Below are 16,191 nucleotides of genomic sequence, written 5' to 3'. Positions count from 1 at the left end.
CTAGGGAGGTGGTGAGCTCCCCCTCACTGGCAGTTTTCAAGAAGAGGCTGGATGAATACTTGTCAGAGATGCTTTAGGCTGATCCTGCACTGGGCAGGGGGTTGGACTAGATGGTCTGTATGGCCCCTTCCAACTCTATGATTCTATGATTCTACGACTCTGGCCAATTGCACTCTGTAGATACAGAACCTTATCTGGGGTTTCTTATCATTCATCTCATTAATTAATATTTTCCCAGATCCTTTAATAGTCTTTAATATCATTCTTTATTATTATAACGGCATATGATCAAATTAGTTTTACAAGGAAACCTATTTCCACCTGTCAATCCCCTCCTCAGAACCAGGCTGGAATGAAATTCCTGGGATTTGTAGTATTTATTCATGCTCAGCATGTACCCTGAACAAGGTTCATTTATGTCAGTTTTTTCTTCCAGCCAGTGTCTCTCTCTGCTGATTTCCTACTATGCATCAAAAACCTGGTCAGTTTGGTTGAAGAAAAAATCATTCTTCACATCTCTGAGCAGATAACTTTGAATATCCCTGTTGTGTCAACTTTATACTCTGATCTGTGCAAGTTAATGACCTGATCTGACCTTGACCCGAGAGGGAAATTGGTTTTCTTGTGGTGCAGGTGTGAAAGCTTTTCTTCCAAAGCTTTTGAGATTGTATTCAAGCTGGGCTGCATACAGTAAGAATGGGAAGATCTGGTGTAAGGCTCTATAGTGCAGTGAAGTGTTGACAATAGAAAATGTGTATTAACCAGGGAAATCATATTCATCATTAAGTTCTCAGCACACCTAATAAAATTCATATTTCTTTGTACCACTGTGATTGGAGACTTGGATTATATTTGGGTAAGTGGTAGTAGGGAAATTTATAATTGGCAGCAGAGTACTATTAAAAAATTCCCCTATCAGATATGGGAGTAGAAAATTTGAAAAGCAAGCACAATGCCATGCATAAAGATTAAATCTTTCCAAAACAAAGTGTAACTGATTTACATGTCTTGTTTAGCAATATGGAAGACTCACTAGGAGACACGTGTCTACATCTGCAGACAGTACCCAACAGAATAGCATATAATCTCTGTCCCTACCAATGAATCTCTTTGAACCACTTCTTACAACACAGCCCTATAATCTGAGTAGACAGTCCTCCTGAATAATTCAGGTTTGCATAGTGTGTGAAAGCCAGGAGAGTGGGAGCTTTCCTGACCTCCTCAGGCAAACCATTCCATTAAGTAGAGGGCTACCACAGAAAAAGGACATGTGCAGGCAGTGGCTGGTTTTTCCCAACTGCAGGGGAAAAACCTGCAGATCTGGTCCTGGTGAGCGAAGCTGCCATAGAGGGAGAGGTGTTCACATATGTATGAGGGGGCAAGGCCAGGAAGGGCTTTGAATGTGATAGTCATCATGACCTTGAATTGAGCCTGGTAGCTGATGAGCAGCCAATGAAGTGACTGCAGAATGGGGGTGATAACCATGCTCTGTCTAGCTCCTGAGAGTAAACGAGCTGCAGCATCTCCTAGTCAACTTTGAGGGGAGGCCAATACAGAGTGCCTTACAGTGGTTTAGTCTGGATGTCACTGTACAGTCCAGGTGGCCAAATCAGTCGTGTCTACGTAGGGGACCCTCTTCCAAGCTAGTCTGAGGTGTGAGAAGGCCTTTTTTTTTTTTTTTGCAGAGGCATTTATAATTTCGTGAGTACCTCCTTTTTTTACGAGGTCCGGGACACTGATGGGCAATAGGTGGCACTATAGTTGGTACCTCCCATCAGGTGACTAAGAGCACCAGAGGATTGTGCAGCTATATTGTTACCCAAATCTGTCCCTTTTCAGGACTGTCACATACAGAATCATAGAATCATAGGGCTGGACAGGACCACCAGGGTCATCTAGTCCAACCCCTGCACAATGCAGGAAATTCACAACTACCTCCCCACACACATACACCCAGTGACCCTTGTTCCATGCCCAGAAGATAGCAGAGCATCCTCTACATGTGTATACCCAAGGGATGCCTTTTGGTGGGGACTGGAGTCCTCCTGGCATTGCAACTGATCTTCCGGCTATAGATTCAGTTTCCCTGAAGAAAACACCTGCTTTGGAGGGTGGATCCTATGGCATTATAGTGCACTGAGGTCCCTCTCACCCTCCCGAGACTCCACTCCCAAATCTCCAGGCATTTCCTAATCCAGTGCTGTCCACACTTGTAGACTCATTCTCTTCTTCCAGAATAATTATTTGGGGCTGTTCCTGGATGTTATATGAATGATCACTTTCTAGCCCAATACCATTAGAAAGACAAGACAGAAGGTTCCATCACAAACACCTTTATTGTATTATCAAGTTACAGCGCTAGAATCTGAATTGCATGGAAAAGCAAACACATACAATAACATTGGCATGCAGTAACGCATTTCCAACTCTGCTACTCTTTCTTGCTGACTAATCGGGATGTTCATGGAAATCTAGGAGGGTTGAAAGGGATAGGGGGAAAGCATATGTTCCATATTCCAAAGAGAAGAGTAGAATGTAACGTCATCTGGAGCAGTAGAAAGAAATGTTGATCTGGGTTTCCTGGGCAGACGGGAGTCTTAAACAAAACCAACTATGAAGTTCAAGATCCAATGAGGAAAAAAGTTCAGGAGCAGTGACGGGAGAGTTCAGTAAGAAGTAAAAGTCCAAATATGGCCATATTAGGTGGGTCGACAGCGGGAAAACTTACAACACTGCGTGTGACATTCACACATTTAGCCTATTTAACCTTGTCTGCTCATTAGCTGCTCCCTTTTGTTCAGCTTGGGCCTCCAAATAATAATGTAGCATTTAGGGAGAAAGATGCAACCCAGCAGCCCAGCGCTGGAGGCTAAGATGCAGAAGATCTCCACGGCCACCATGTGCTTTCCCTTGGTGCTCAGATAGGCAGGCACGAAAGATAACCAAACACTGCAAAACATCAACATACTAAAAGTGATGAATTTCGATTCATTGAAACCGTCAGGCAGTTGTCTTGTAAGGAAAGCCACAGCGAAACTGACAGTGGCCAGAAAACCCAGGAAGCCCAAGACACAGTAAAACATCATTACGGACCCCTCATTACATTCCAGTACAATGGAGTCGGGCTCTGAATGCATATCAGTATCTTCGAATGGAGGAGAGGTTACCAGCCACACAGTACAAATGGCTGTTTGTAGGAAGGAGCAGGAAAGAATAAGGATGTGAGCCAATCTCTTCCCCACCCATTTTCTCATTCTGCTTCCTGGTTTGGTGGCCATAAAAGCCAGAAGCACAGTGACAGCTTTGGCCAACACAGAAGAAACGGACACTGAGAAGACGATTCCAAAGGCCATTTGCCGTAGGAGACACGTTATTTTCTCTGGTCTGCCAATGAATAAGAAAGAAGAAAGGAAGCTGAACAGGAGAGAAATGAGGAGAGTGTAGGTGATGCTCTGATTGTTGGCTCTGACAATGGGTGTGTTCCGATGCTTCATAAAGATGCCTAGCATTAGAACTGTGATTAAAGAAAAGATAAGGGCAAAAATGGCTAAAGTGGCCCCCAGTGGCTCATCATAAAATAAGTAAGTTAAGTCTTTGGGTATGCACTGATCTTGCTCCATGCTTGGATAGAGATCTTCTCTGCAAGTGATACAGTCATCCATATCTGTAAAACAGAAAGAGCTCAAGTGATTCCCACTTCTCATAAATATTTCCATTGCTAATCATTTAAGAGGGCCCTTCCCAGAGGATCACAGTATCTGGAAAATCAAAAAGAGTCCAGTAGCACCTTTAAGACTAACCAATTTTATCTACAATAAAATAAAATTGGTTAGTCTTAAAGGTGCTACTGGACTCTTTTTGATTTTGCTACTACAGACTAACACGGCTAACTCCTCAGTATCTGGAAAGATACACCCTGCAAAGAATGCCAACCTTCATTTGAGGATGCCAGCTTTGCGGAGGGGGTGAGATGTGACCTGGGCTCTAACAGGTTTCTGACATTCTCACATTCCAGTCTAGAGGAGAAGAAAACCTTCCCTGCCCAGCTGCCAAAGGTATAGCAAACCCATCCTTTTAAAATATTTATTCACTAGCAACAAAGCCCATTGTGGGAAAAAATACAATGTGTTCTAGAAAGGGAGGAGAGGAAGGCGAGCATTCCTTCCTCCTCCATCATTGATTCTGGATGAAGGAGTGGAAGGGCTGCTCATTAAATCTGATGATGATACCAAATTGGGAGGGGTAGCAAACACCCAAGAAGATAGAATTAAAATTCAACAAGACCTGAATACTCCGGAGAAGTGGATAGCTGTGAATAGGATGCAATTCAACAAAGACAAGTGCACAGTATTATACCTGGGCCACAAAAATGAGAAGCACAAATACTGGATGGGGGATACACTTCTGGGCAGTAGTATATGTGAAAGGGATCTTGGGGTAAGAGTGGAATGTAAACTGAATATGAGCAGTCAGTGTGATGCGGTGGCAAAAAAGGCTAATTCAATCCTGGGTTGTATCAAAGGGGCCATAGCATCGAAATCGCAGGAGGTCATAGCCCCTCTCTATACTGCCTTGGTCAGGCCACACCTGGAGTACTGTGTGCAGTTCTGGAGGCCTCACTTCAAAAAGGATGTGGACAAAATCGAGAGGCTGCAGAGGAGAGCGACGAGGATGATCAGGGGTCTGGAGACTGAGCCCTACAAGGAAAGGCTGAATACAATATTCAGGATGGTACATGTGAATTGTTACCAATGACAGGCAAAGCATGAGGTACAAAGTAACAGATCCCAGCAGGCCCAACCTCCCCCCATAGTTCTCAAAACAATCCCTTTGAAGCCAGGAAAGCGAAAGTCCTTCAAGGCTGGTTCTTGGTGGAACGGCGGTAGCCAAAACAATCCTTCTCCATGAGAACATCTTGGCACCTGTGAAGAAAGCACTTATAACACTGAAAGGATTAAAAATGGAGTTGGTTAAGTAAGAGCATACATGAAAGCATTCTGGACCTGACAGGGAATGTTTAGTTTGGAGACGAGGAGGTTGAGGGGGGACATGATTGCTCTCTTTAAATATTTGAAAGGCTGTCATTTGGAGGAGAGCAGGGAGCTGTTCCAGTTGGCAGCAGAGGGTAGGACGCGAAGCAATGGCCTAAAACTACATGCACAAAGGTACCGACTGGATATTAGGAAAAACCTTTTCACTGTCAGAGTAGTTCAAAAGTGGAATCAGCTGCCTAGGGAAGTGGTGAGCTCCCCCTCACTGGCAGTCTTCAAGAAGAGGCTGGATGAATACTTGTCAGAGATGCTTTAGGCTGATCCTGCACTGGGCAGGGGGTTGGACTAGATGGTCTGTATGGCCCCTTCCAACTCTATGATGATTCTATGATCCCGGCTGGATGAAGGCAAGGGCCACCTCCTCTAAGCCTGATCCTGGCAGGGTGAAGGTGGGGCAGGGATTGCCACCTGCTCCACTCCTGATACCAGCCAGGTTCAGTGGGGGTTAGAATTGCAACCTGCTCCACTCCTGATCCCGGCTGGAAGAAGAAGGAGTGGGCATTGTCTCCTGCTCTGTGCCTGATTCCTGCCGGGTGAAGTGGGGGGGAGCATTGCTGCCTGTTCCGTGCCTGGTCTGAGACAGATGAAGATGTGGGATGGGCATTGCCACATGCTCCATGCCTGATCCGGGCTGAGTGAAGTTGTGGGATCGGCATTGCCTCCTACTCCCCACCTGATCCGGATGGGTGAAGTGGAGGCGGGCGTTACCCTTGCTCTGGGCCTGATCCAGACTGAGTAAAGGGTGGTGGGCATTGCCTCATCCTTCGCTCCTGATCATGGCTGATCCCAGCTGGGTGAAGGGTGGATGTGAATTGCCGCCTGCTCCAAATCTGTACCCAGTTACATGAAGGGTGGACAGACATTTCCTCCTGCTCTGCTCCTGATCCCAGCTGGGTGAAGGAGGGCAGGCATTGCCCCCTGCTCCTGATCCCAGCTAAGTTAAGGTGGAGAGCGAGTATTGCCACCTGCTCCACTCCTGATCCCAGTGGGGTGAAGATAAGGAGCGGACATTGCCACCTACTTCACCCCTTATCCCAACTGAGTTAAGGCAGAGGGTAGGCATTGCCACCTGCTTCACTTCTGATCCCATCTGGGTGAAGGAAGAAGATGGGCATTGCCACTTGCTCTGCTCAAGATCCCACCTGGGTGAAGGCAGAGGGTGGGCATTGTCACATGCTCCTCTTCTGATCCCAGGTGTGTGAAGGTGAGTGTGGGCATTGCCCCCTCTCTGCTCCCAATCTCAGCTGGGTGAAAACAGAGAGCGGATATTGTCACTTGCTTTGCTTCTGATCCCAGCTGGGTGAAGGTAGGGGGTGGGGATTGCCCGCTCTCTTCTCCTGATCCCAGCTGGGTGAAGGTGGAGGGTGGGCATTGCCACCTGTTCTGCTCCTGATCCCAGCTGGGTGAAGGTGGAGGGTGGGCATTGCCACCTGCTTTGCTCCTGATCCCAGCTGGGTGAAGGCAGAGGGTGGGCATTGCCACTTGCTCTGCTCCTGATTCCAGCTGGGTGAAGGCAGTGGTGGGCATTGCCACCTGCTCTGATCCTGATTCCAGCTGTGTAAAGGCAGACAGCTGGCATTGGCCCTCTCTGCTCCAGATCCCAGCTGGGTGAAGACGGTTGTTAGGTACTTTTTATATTACAACTGCCAAAGAAGTATTCGCCCCAATCTGGGTGAAGATGGGGAGCAGGCAGTGCCACCTGCTTCACACCTATTCCCAGCTGGTTGAAGGTGGAGGACAGGCATTGCCCCCTCCTCTGGTCCTGAACCCAGCTGGGTGAAGGCAGGGGATGGGCATTGCCACCTGCTCCACCCCTGATCCCAGCTGTGTAAAGGTGGTGGTGGGCGTTGCCATGTGCTCTGCTCCTGGTCCCAGCCCCAGCTGGGTGAAGTCAGTGGGCAGGAATTGCCACCTGCTTCATTCTTGGTCCCTGCTGGGTGAAGGCAGAGGGTGGCCATTGCCATCTGCTCAGCTCGTGATCCCAGCTGAGTGAAGACAGGGGATGGGCATTGCCACTTGCTTCGCTCCTGATCCCAGCTGGGGACAGGCATTGCTGCCTGCTCTGCACCTGATCCTGGCCTGGAATTTCCACCATGGAGCGCTCTCTGGAGGTCTGGCTGCCTCATCTGGGCTTCCCTCCACAGCAGCACCTTCTGGTACCTCACGAGGGTAGGAAGTAAGTCATCTTGAAAATGCTTAGCCTTTTATATAGTAGGATTAGATTTTGATACTGCCTTTTCTCCAAGCATCTCAGAGCAATAGATGCCTCCATTTGACCCTTCTTAAGTAGTTAGGCTGAGAGTCCAAGAGGGAGTAACTGGAGTACACTCATCCATTGATCTTCATAGCAGAAGGAGATGATGCTTGTTTGCCCAAGCCACAGCTCACTTAGTCTGCAGTATCTGGATGTGGGGCTCAAGCCACCACCAATACATTGTTCCCTATCTGCATTCCTGGGTGTCTCACTTTGTTGTCATCTTCCACCTCTTCTTTCTTGTGGTTTTTACCAACATCTGAGCAGGTGGACAGGAGTTCTCCTGAGGCTTGACCTACTGGTCCTAATTGCTGGCCCATTAGACCTTTTGAATCCATCTTTCCACAAGGTACCCTGGCCAATTGTGGGCATCTGTGCTGCCAAGATAACATGTTGCCTGATCATTTGACTTATCAGGTGGCCCTGGAAATGGGTGTTGCATCTGCTGTACTCCATAAGGATGCACATTTTCTATATGTCATGATTTCCTGCTATAGTTAGATGCGAAATGTGACTGACAATGTCTTGCTGCTATCTGGCCAGTGAGAGCTATACATTCTTGTAGCTTCTGCTTCCTCCAGAATGAAATATGGGAATTGGATAATGACAGAGTGCTGCCCAGGATAACAAATTAATCAACTGCCAAGATGACCATGAAAAATCAAGAAGCACACACTCCTCCGGTCTCTCCAAATGAATGCCATTAATCTGCAGATAATTTCAATCCCATGATGAGATTAAAAGTGATGAACAAATGGGTCTGGAGATCACTTATCAATTAATTTCTTTTTTCAAACAAAAAACCCAAACAGGATACCCCTTGCTGACCTCCTGGTGGGGTTCACAGTTCTCCTGGAATTATGACTGATCTCCATGAGGATAGTTAGGTGGGTCATCCAGTTGGTCTGCAGTAGAACAGCAGGATTTGAGTCCAGTGGCACCTTGGAGACCAACATGATTTTTAGAGACTACAAAGATTAAGTCCCCTGGATAAAATGACATGTTTGATGAGTAGACTGGTTAGAGTCATGTCCCTGCTGAACTCCATTCCACAAACTCCAACCTTCTCAGGCCCCTCCCCCAAATCTCCAGGAATTTCCCTTCCCAAAGATGGCAACTCTATCCTCTGCAGAAGCACCTCAATGCACTTTAATGGGCTGCTAAGTTAAAACCACACCAACAATAACAATAACGATCTCTCTGATATGGATACAGTCAAGATTTTTGCTCTGTCTTGCCCAGTTCACCTCTTGCCCACATCACACATGACTTTTCTCAAGACAGGCCTCAGGATACCCACAGAGCCTTTTGCTGGTCCAATGGCCCTCTCCTTCTGTTTTCAACAGTAGAAAAATTAGCAGGATCCAACCCTCTGTATATTACCTTTCTGATTGGAAATCTTCCCTTCTGGACATGGGATGCAGTCATAGCAGCAAAATGGCTCCCCTGCCTTCATTTTCTTGCTTTGGCCATGACAGCAACTCTCACTACATATGGAAAGAGGTTGTGTCTAGTGCATAAATGGAAGAAAAGAATAACAATGTTGAAAATAATGTGGAGCAATGCAGGAGCCAGGATAGTGATGCATAAACCTAAACATTTTGGTTCTTATGATTCACCTGTGATCAGAGTGTCCATCCTCTTAGTATCTGAACTGTTTAAAATAAGACTTCAGTTTCACAGAAATAATATGCCTATTTATGCCTGTTTTGCACCTTTCACTTTTAGTACTTGGCATTTTCCCCAATTAATTGCAAGGTCTCCTGATATGTAAATTATATCAAGAAAAGTCTGCAGGTCACAATTAAGTACATAACAATTCCAAGCAGGCTTCAGGGTAAACCATTATTTCCAAACTGTTGAATCCCATATGTTACTACAACCTCAGGTTCTTATCCTCTTATTTGCAAGCCAGAATGTTAGCATCTGCTGTCTTTGTCTGCTGGTCACAAGCATGGATCTAATTCCTAAACGGGATGTTTGGCGGTTTGTGAAGGTGTAGACAATATGCACTAGTCCATTCCTCAGATGCATCATGATACAGAAAAGTATGATGTTTTTACTCTGGTTCTTTTGATAGGTTACAATTAGAGATGGGCATGAACCAAAATACAAACCAAAATTCATGACGAGCCAGGCCGGTTCATGGTTCGCAAACCAGCGATTTGTCAGATCCCATTTCTGATGAACCACCACGAACTTTAGGCTGGTTCACTTGGTTCATTTTTTGATTCATCAGTGTAGAGCGCCTAGTGCTGATCAATCACTTTCCTAGGCAACAGAGGATGGACTTCCTGTAGACCTTCTGCTGACCTGGAAGTGACCTTCTGCTGGCCCAGAAATGATGGTTTTCTGACCTGGATGTGATGTTTTCGTGAACCAAACGAACCGGTTCGCGAACTGGGGGCAGGTTCATGAAAGTTCGTGAAAGTTGATGAACCATGAACCACATGGTTTGGTTTTTTCCGGCTCATGCCCATCTCTAGTTACAATGATGATTTGTTGTCATTTTCTTAGTTGAAGTACAAGATATGATTTGTCAACTGTTGCTAAATGGCAATATGTTGGGATCTAAATATGGCTCTGCAATACTGAGTGTTTCAGGGTCTCTCTCACCCTTGGAAACTTTCATTGAATTTATGAAAAAAACAAAAGCTACAACATTGGTTTATAAATATTCGATGTTGGTACATAAATAAGAGGTGTAGAGTTTGGGGAATGATTAATCAAGAGTTAGATTGCCCTACTTTGCCAAAGCAATGGAATAAGGCCATAAATGCTATACCTGCTACTTTTTGGGCTCTTAAGCTCTGACACTGATAGATCCAGCACTGAAATTATTTAAGAGCAAGGTAGTGTCTCACCTCCTATATGGAGCTGAAGTATGGGGTTAGAAGGAAGACATTCTAACCAATTCTTGAGACGGATTTTGACTTTATCCAAAGGTGCTCCTGACGTCCTGATGAGGGCCGAAACAGGACTCCCCTTCCTTAGGGCACGGCTACACCTTGCAGTTTTAAAATACTGGAAAAGGATCACATTTTCCAGTTCTGACTCCTTAAGTTGCCAATCAGTAAATTACTTACTATCCAAAGACCCCACACGCCCTTGCTTTCTATCCACCATTTGCCAAAGGTATACCATCCCAGATGACCTGTTAGGAGTCTCAGCCAACAACCTCCCACTTAAGGAGTGGATCTACAAGTCAGATGCAGTGATCGGCTATCAATATTAAAACCTAAGTCAGCTCCAGGGTATAAACTAATCAAATTTGACCATTTAAGATCTCCCTACCTAGCTAGTATTTCTCATTACAACCTCAGAGTGTCTTTCACTGCTCTGCGCTTTCAGATGATGCAAACAGCTCTTTTGGCAGGGCGTTATTCTCACACCCCTATGGAACATCGCACCTGCATTTGTGGATTACCTACAGTGGAGAACCTTTCCCACTATCTACTTTATTGTCCATTATATAGTGTACCCGGAGCTAATTTTTTAGCCAGAATCCTATCAGTGACAAATACATACTCTGAAATCGAGAAGATTGTGTTTTTGTTATCTGACACTAATAACCATGTGTCCTTTAGAGTCTCTCAGTTTGTACTTGCAGCCAAAATTATGAGATCTAAGGTGGTACTGAATGAGGCTGTTTCATGACTCCTGGGATAGTTTGGCATACTGTATTATTTTAATTAATTTTAGTAATCTATACAAACTGTGATAATGGATTTAATTATTTATTAGTCAATTGTGAATTGTGATGGCCTATGGCTATAGACAATAAACTCTTTTGATTTGATTTTGATATTCAGCAAAAAAACCCACCATGTTTGGGGAATATTGGACATCACAGCACCTTTTTATTAAAGGACTAATTACCAAGTCTAATTGCTGGTGCTGTAGCTTATAGTATGCTTTGAGCATGTCCAGTCATTTCATGTTTTGGGGAGGAAGTTATTACTCACTAGCAACAAAGCCCATTGTGGGAAAAAATACGATGGGCTCTAGAAAGGGGAGGGTGGATAGGCAGGCATTCCCTCCTCTTCCATCACTGATCCTGGCTGGTGAAGGAGGGAGTGGGCATTGCCACCTGTTCCACATGTGATCTTGGCCACGTGAAGGGGTGGTGGGCTTTTCTACTTGCTCCAAGCCTGATACAGGCTGGGTAAAGAGTGGTGTCATTGCCACCTGCTTCTGATCACAGATGGGTGAAGGGGAAATGGGTATTGCCTCCTGCTCCATGCCAGATTACAGATGGGTGAAGGGGGTGGGTATGGCTGCCTGTTCAGTGCCTTATTCCAATAGGTTGAAGGGAATGAGTATTGCCACCTGCTCCACTCCTTATCCTGGCTGGGTGAAGGGAAGAAGGGCATTACCTCCTGGTCTGCACCTGATCCCAGCCAGGTGAAGGTGTGAGGCAGGCATTGCCACCTGCTCCACTCCTAACCCCAACTGAGTTAAGGCAGGGGGCGGGCATTGCCACCTGCCTCGCTCCTGATCCCAGCTGGCGGAAGTGGGCATGGGCATTGCAATCTGCTCCACTCCTAATACCAGCTGCGTTAAGGCAGGCGGTGGGCATTGCCACCTGCTCCACTCCTAATACCAGCTGGCTTAAGGGGGCGACAGATATGACCACCTGCTCAGTGACTTATTCCAGTAAATTGAAGGGGGTGGACATTGCCACCAGCTCTTATCCTTATCCTGGCTGGGAAGGGAAGAAGGGTATTGCCTCCTGCTCTGCACCTGATCCTAGCCAGGTGAAAGCATGGGGTGGGCATTGCCACCTGCTCCACTCCTGATCCCAACTGCATGATGGCTGGGGTGCGCACTGCCACCTTTCTCCGCTCCTGATCCCAGCAAGTTGTAGGGGGATGGACATCACCATCTACTCTGCTCCTGATCCCATCTGGGTGAAGGGGGGTGAGCATTTCCACTTGGCTCCTAATACCACCTGGGTGAAGGCAGAGGGTGGGCATTGCCACCTCCTCTGCTCCTGATTCCAGATGGCTGAAGGAAATGTGTATTGCTACCTGCCCCACTCCTAATACCAGCTGGGTTGTGGGTGTCAGAACTGTGGAACATCGGTGGAACATCAGTAGCCAAAACAATCCTTCTCTGTAAGATAGCTGCCTGAGAACCTTGACACCTGTGAAGAAAGCGCTTAAACACTGGAAGGTTAAAAATGGAGTCTGTTAAGCAAGAGCATACATGAAGGTATTCTGGACCTGACATTCTGCCCCCTCTAAAACAAATCCCCCCCTGGCTTATGTGGGTAGCGAGTATGGAACGCTTTGATTAATCTAGTAGCATGAACATGCACAGAATTCACCCACTCATCAAACCCAGAGTCAAAGTCCTTCCATCTGATAAGGTAAAAAAGCTGATTTCTTTTCAGTTTAGAGTCCAAAATTTGTTGCACTTCGTAATGGGTTTGATCATCGATTAAAGTTGGAATTGGAGTGTGCCATTGGTTTGCAGGAGGGGCTTTTTTCAACAGGCTGACATGGAAAGTATCATGTACGTGACGTAAATTCTTTGGTAAATCCAAGGCAACAGTCACTTTGTTGATCACTTTACGAACAGGAAAAGGTCCAAAAAATTTTAAGGCAAGTTTACGGCTGGTTTGAGTTACTTTCAAATTCTTTGTAGAAAGATAAACAAGATCTCCTGGTTGTAAATTCCATTCGGCCACACAGTGGCGGACGGCGTATTTTTTGTAATCCTGTTTGGCTTTTTTGAGATGTTTTTTTAATTTGAGTCCATTGTTGAGCAGCCTCCCCCCACCATTCGGTGACGTCTTTTGAAACTGCAGAAAGGGGGGGGGAAGCGATTCCAACGGGAAGGGATTAAAGTGAAAACCATACACGACTTTGAAGGGAGTTTCTCCTGTCGAGGCGTGTATGCTGTTATTGTAAGAGAACTCTGCTGGGGGAGCAGATCAACCCAATTGTCTTGTTGGAAGTTAATATAACAACGCAGAAATTGTTCTAATATTTGATTAGTTTTTTCCGACTGCCCGTCGGTTTGTGGGTGGTGGCTTGAACTTAAACCTTGTTCAATGTTTAACAGTTGTAAAAGCTCCCGCCAGAAGTTGGCAACGAACTGTCCGCCACAATCCGAAATCACCTTAGACGGAAAAGAATGTAATTTTACAATGTGTTTCAGAAAGATATCTGCTAGTTTTCGAGCTGAAGGTATAGTGGTGCAAGGTATAAAATGTGCTTGCTTAGAAAATAAGTCCACCATGACCAAAATACAGTTGTGACCCTTGGAGAGGGGTAAATCAGTGATAAAGTCCATGGATATTATGTTCCATGGTCTGCTTGGTGTTTCTAGAGGTTGCAGTAGTCCGGGTGGCTTGCCCTTGTGAGACTTGGCACTGAGGCAAACAGGGCAGGACGCTACATACTGGGAAATGTCTTTGTGCATGCCTGGCCACCAAAATTGACGTTGCACTAAATGAAGCATTTTTAAGTATCCGTAGTGTCCTGCCGTAGGGGAATCATGACAATGCTGCAAGACCTCTTTCCTTAAACTGTCAGGTACATAAAAGTGATCCCTCCAAAGCCAATCCCCTTGTTGCAATTGTTGCAGTTTGTCTTTGGGCACTTCCCCCCCCTCCTTATCCACTTCAGCTTTCAGCTTCATTCTCCACCCCTGATCAGGTTGGAGGGGCTGGGTCTTGCGGCTGCGTGTAGTTACCACACCCCCTAACTGCGTAGGCGAAAAGACGGTGTCCACTGTCTCCTCCCTCTTGCTCTTGTGCTGGGGCATGCTTGATAGGGCATCGGCAAGAAAATTAGTTTTGCCCGGTAAGAAGTTTAACGTGAAGTTAAATTTGGAAAAGTACTCCGCCCAGCGCAGTTGTTTGGCGTTTAATCTGCGAGGGCTGCACAGGGCCTCTAAATTCTTGTGGTCTGTCCAGACTTCAAATGGGTGGCAGGCTCCCTCTAACCAATGTCTCCAGTTAGCTAGAGCTGCCTTTACAGCAAATGCTTCCTTTTCCCACACATTCCATTTTCTCTCAGCTTCCGAGAATTTTCGGGATAGGAAGGCACAAGGCTGGAGTTTTCCGTCCTCCCCCTTTTGCAAAAGAACGCCTCCAATTGCGGTATCGCTGGTGTCGACCTGTACCACAAAGGGGAGATTTTCATCAGGGTGTTGGAGAGCGGGTTCAGAAAAACTGTGTTTTGAGGTGATCGAATGCTGCTTGGCAATCTGATGTCCAAAGCAATTTAGCACAGGGCTTTTGGGCACTGTCCCCCTTGTCTTTAGTTTTTAGCAGTTCGGTTAGGGGGAGCGTAATTTGAGCAAAGTTTGCAATGAACTCCCTATAGAAGTTGGCAAATCCCAGGAACGATTGTAGTTCTTTACGGGTGGTGGGAGTTTGCCACTTCTGGATCGCTTGTACTTTGCTCGGGTCCATTTTCAAACCGTCTTTGGAGATGCAGTAGCCCAAATAAGTGAGTTCTGTTTTGTGGAACTCACATTTAGATAATTTGATGGGCAGTTTATTACACATTAGAGTGGTTAGGACCTTTCTGACAAGGTCCACATATTCTTGTTCAGAGTCTGAGTAAATTAAGACATCATCTAAATACACCACTACACCTTTGTACAAAAATTCATGCAGTACCTCATTGATCATGGACATGAACACCGAAGGGGCTCCGGCCAGACCAAATGGCATAACCAGATATTCATATTTAACACGCCGAGGGGCGTGTTAAATGCTGTTTTCCATTCATCCCCTGCTCTGATACGAACGTGGAAGTAGGCATCTTTCAGATCTAATTTTGTAAAGATCTTACCTTGAGCCACGACGTTGAGAAGGTCTCTGATGAGCGGGATGGGATATGCGTTGCTGGCAGACACAGCATTAAGTCCCCGAAAGTCTGTGCACAGTCTTAAGCCCCCATCCTTCTTTTTAACAAAAAGCACTGGTGCAGCGTGGGGGCTGTTAGCAGACCTGATAAATCCTCTTTGAAGATTAGTGTCAATGAATTTGCAAAGTTCTTCCCTTTCGTTGGGGCTCATGGGATATAAACGACCCTTAGGCAGCAAAGCGCCCGGTATAATTTCCACAGCACAGTCCGTCCTCCTATGGGGAGGTAAGGTATTGGCCTCTTTTTCTGTGAAGGCTTGGGTATTTGGTTAATCTCTTCCTGGGTGAGAAGAGCTGATTCCTTGGTGGTAGGATTATGGCCCCAATCCTGATCCCAACGATGATTTCTGCAGGCATTGTGATTGAACGTGATGCTTCCCTCTGCCCAGTTTATATAGGGATTGTGATCACACAACCATCGGCTGCCCAGAATCAATGGATATTTGGCGGTGGCACTAATGACGAACGATCTTACTTCCCAATGGTGTCCCATGCCGGTTATGACCGGAGTGGTTTCAGTAGTGACTGGATTCATGTTAGTGCCGTCCATTTGCTCGAAAATAACGGGCATTTCCAATTCTTGTACAGGAAGCACTAATCCATTCACCAAGGCTGGTGCAATAATGTCTCTAGAGCAGCCCGAATCTATCAGAGCTTGCACGCGAATGTGCATTTTTCTATCTGGATTCACTAGTATTACAGGTATGAAGAGTATGGTCCCTGGAGGTCTGTTCAAAGCAGGAACGGACTGAGGCTTGATCTGCCGTTTGGGTCCTTTTATGACAGATCCATTTCGTTTCCCGAAGGGGGACTCTCTGGATTTTCCTCCCCGGTTAGCGCTGTGGAATCATATTCCATAACTTCTTCCAACTCTAACCCTCTCTCCGGGAGGTTCTTTCGAGGAGCTCCTCTACCTCTTGCTGATCTGGGAGCTGGTGTTGGGCGCGGTGGCGCCGAGTAAGTAGCGGGGGCTGGGCGTCTTAGTTGGAACGGAGGTCTCT

At 46.2% G+C, this 16,191-nt stretch overlaps 1 protein-coding gene across 1 annotated transcript; it reads right to left on the bottom strand.

Moving 5' to 3' along the window:
- Window positions 1–2,762: 2,762 nt before the first annotated feature.
- On the bottom strand, window positions 2,763–14,995 carry LOC129327955 (vomeronasal type-2 receptor 26-like). The gene is made up of 3 exons (XM_054976703.1): window positions 14,942–14,995; window positions 8,689–8,815; window positions 2,763–3,664 (listed from the first exon to the last, which is right to left on the bottom strand). The coding sequence occupies exons 1-3, from the start codon at window positions 14,993–14,995 to the stop codon at window positions 2,763–2,765; spliced, it is 1,083 nt and encodes a 360-aa protein (XP_054832678.1).
- Between the last annotated feature and the right edge of the window lie 1,196 nt (window positions 14,996–16,191).

Source organism: Eublepharis macularius, chromosome 4 (genome assembly GCF_028583425.1).
Source record: "Eublepharis macularius isolate TG4126 chromosome 4, MPM_Emac_v1.0, whole genome shotgun sequence".
NCBI lineage: Eukaryota > Metazoa > Chordata > Lepidosauria > Squamata > Eublepharidae > Eublepharis > Eublepharis macularius.
This window is presented reverse-complemented; position numbering and strand designations above follow the sequence as displayed.

Excerpts from the sequence above, each read along its gene's own strand:
- LOC129327955 (XM_054976703.1), bottom strand. The coding sequence starts at position 14,995 with ATGCCATTTGGTCTGGCCGGAGCCCCTTCGGTGTTCATGTCCATGATC. Across the intron at positions 8,816-14,941 it reads TCATGTCCATGATCAATGAG|ACACAACCTCTTTCCATATG; the intron begins GTACTGCATGAA and ends TTTATGCACTAG. Across the intron at positions 3,665-8,688 it reads GAAGATTTCCAATCAGAAAG|ATATGGATGACTGTATCACT; the intron begins GTAATATACAGA and ends TCTGTTTTACAG.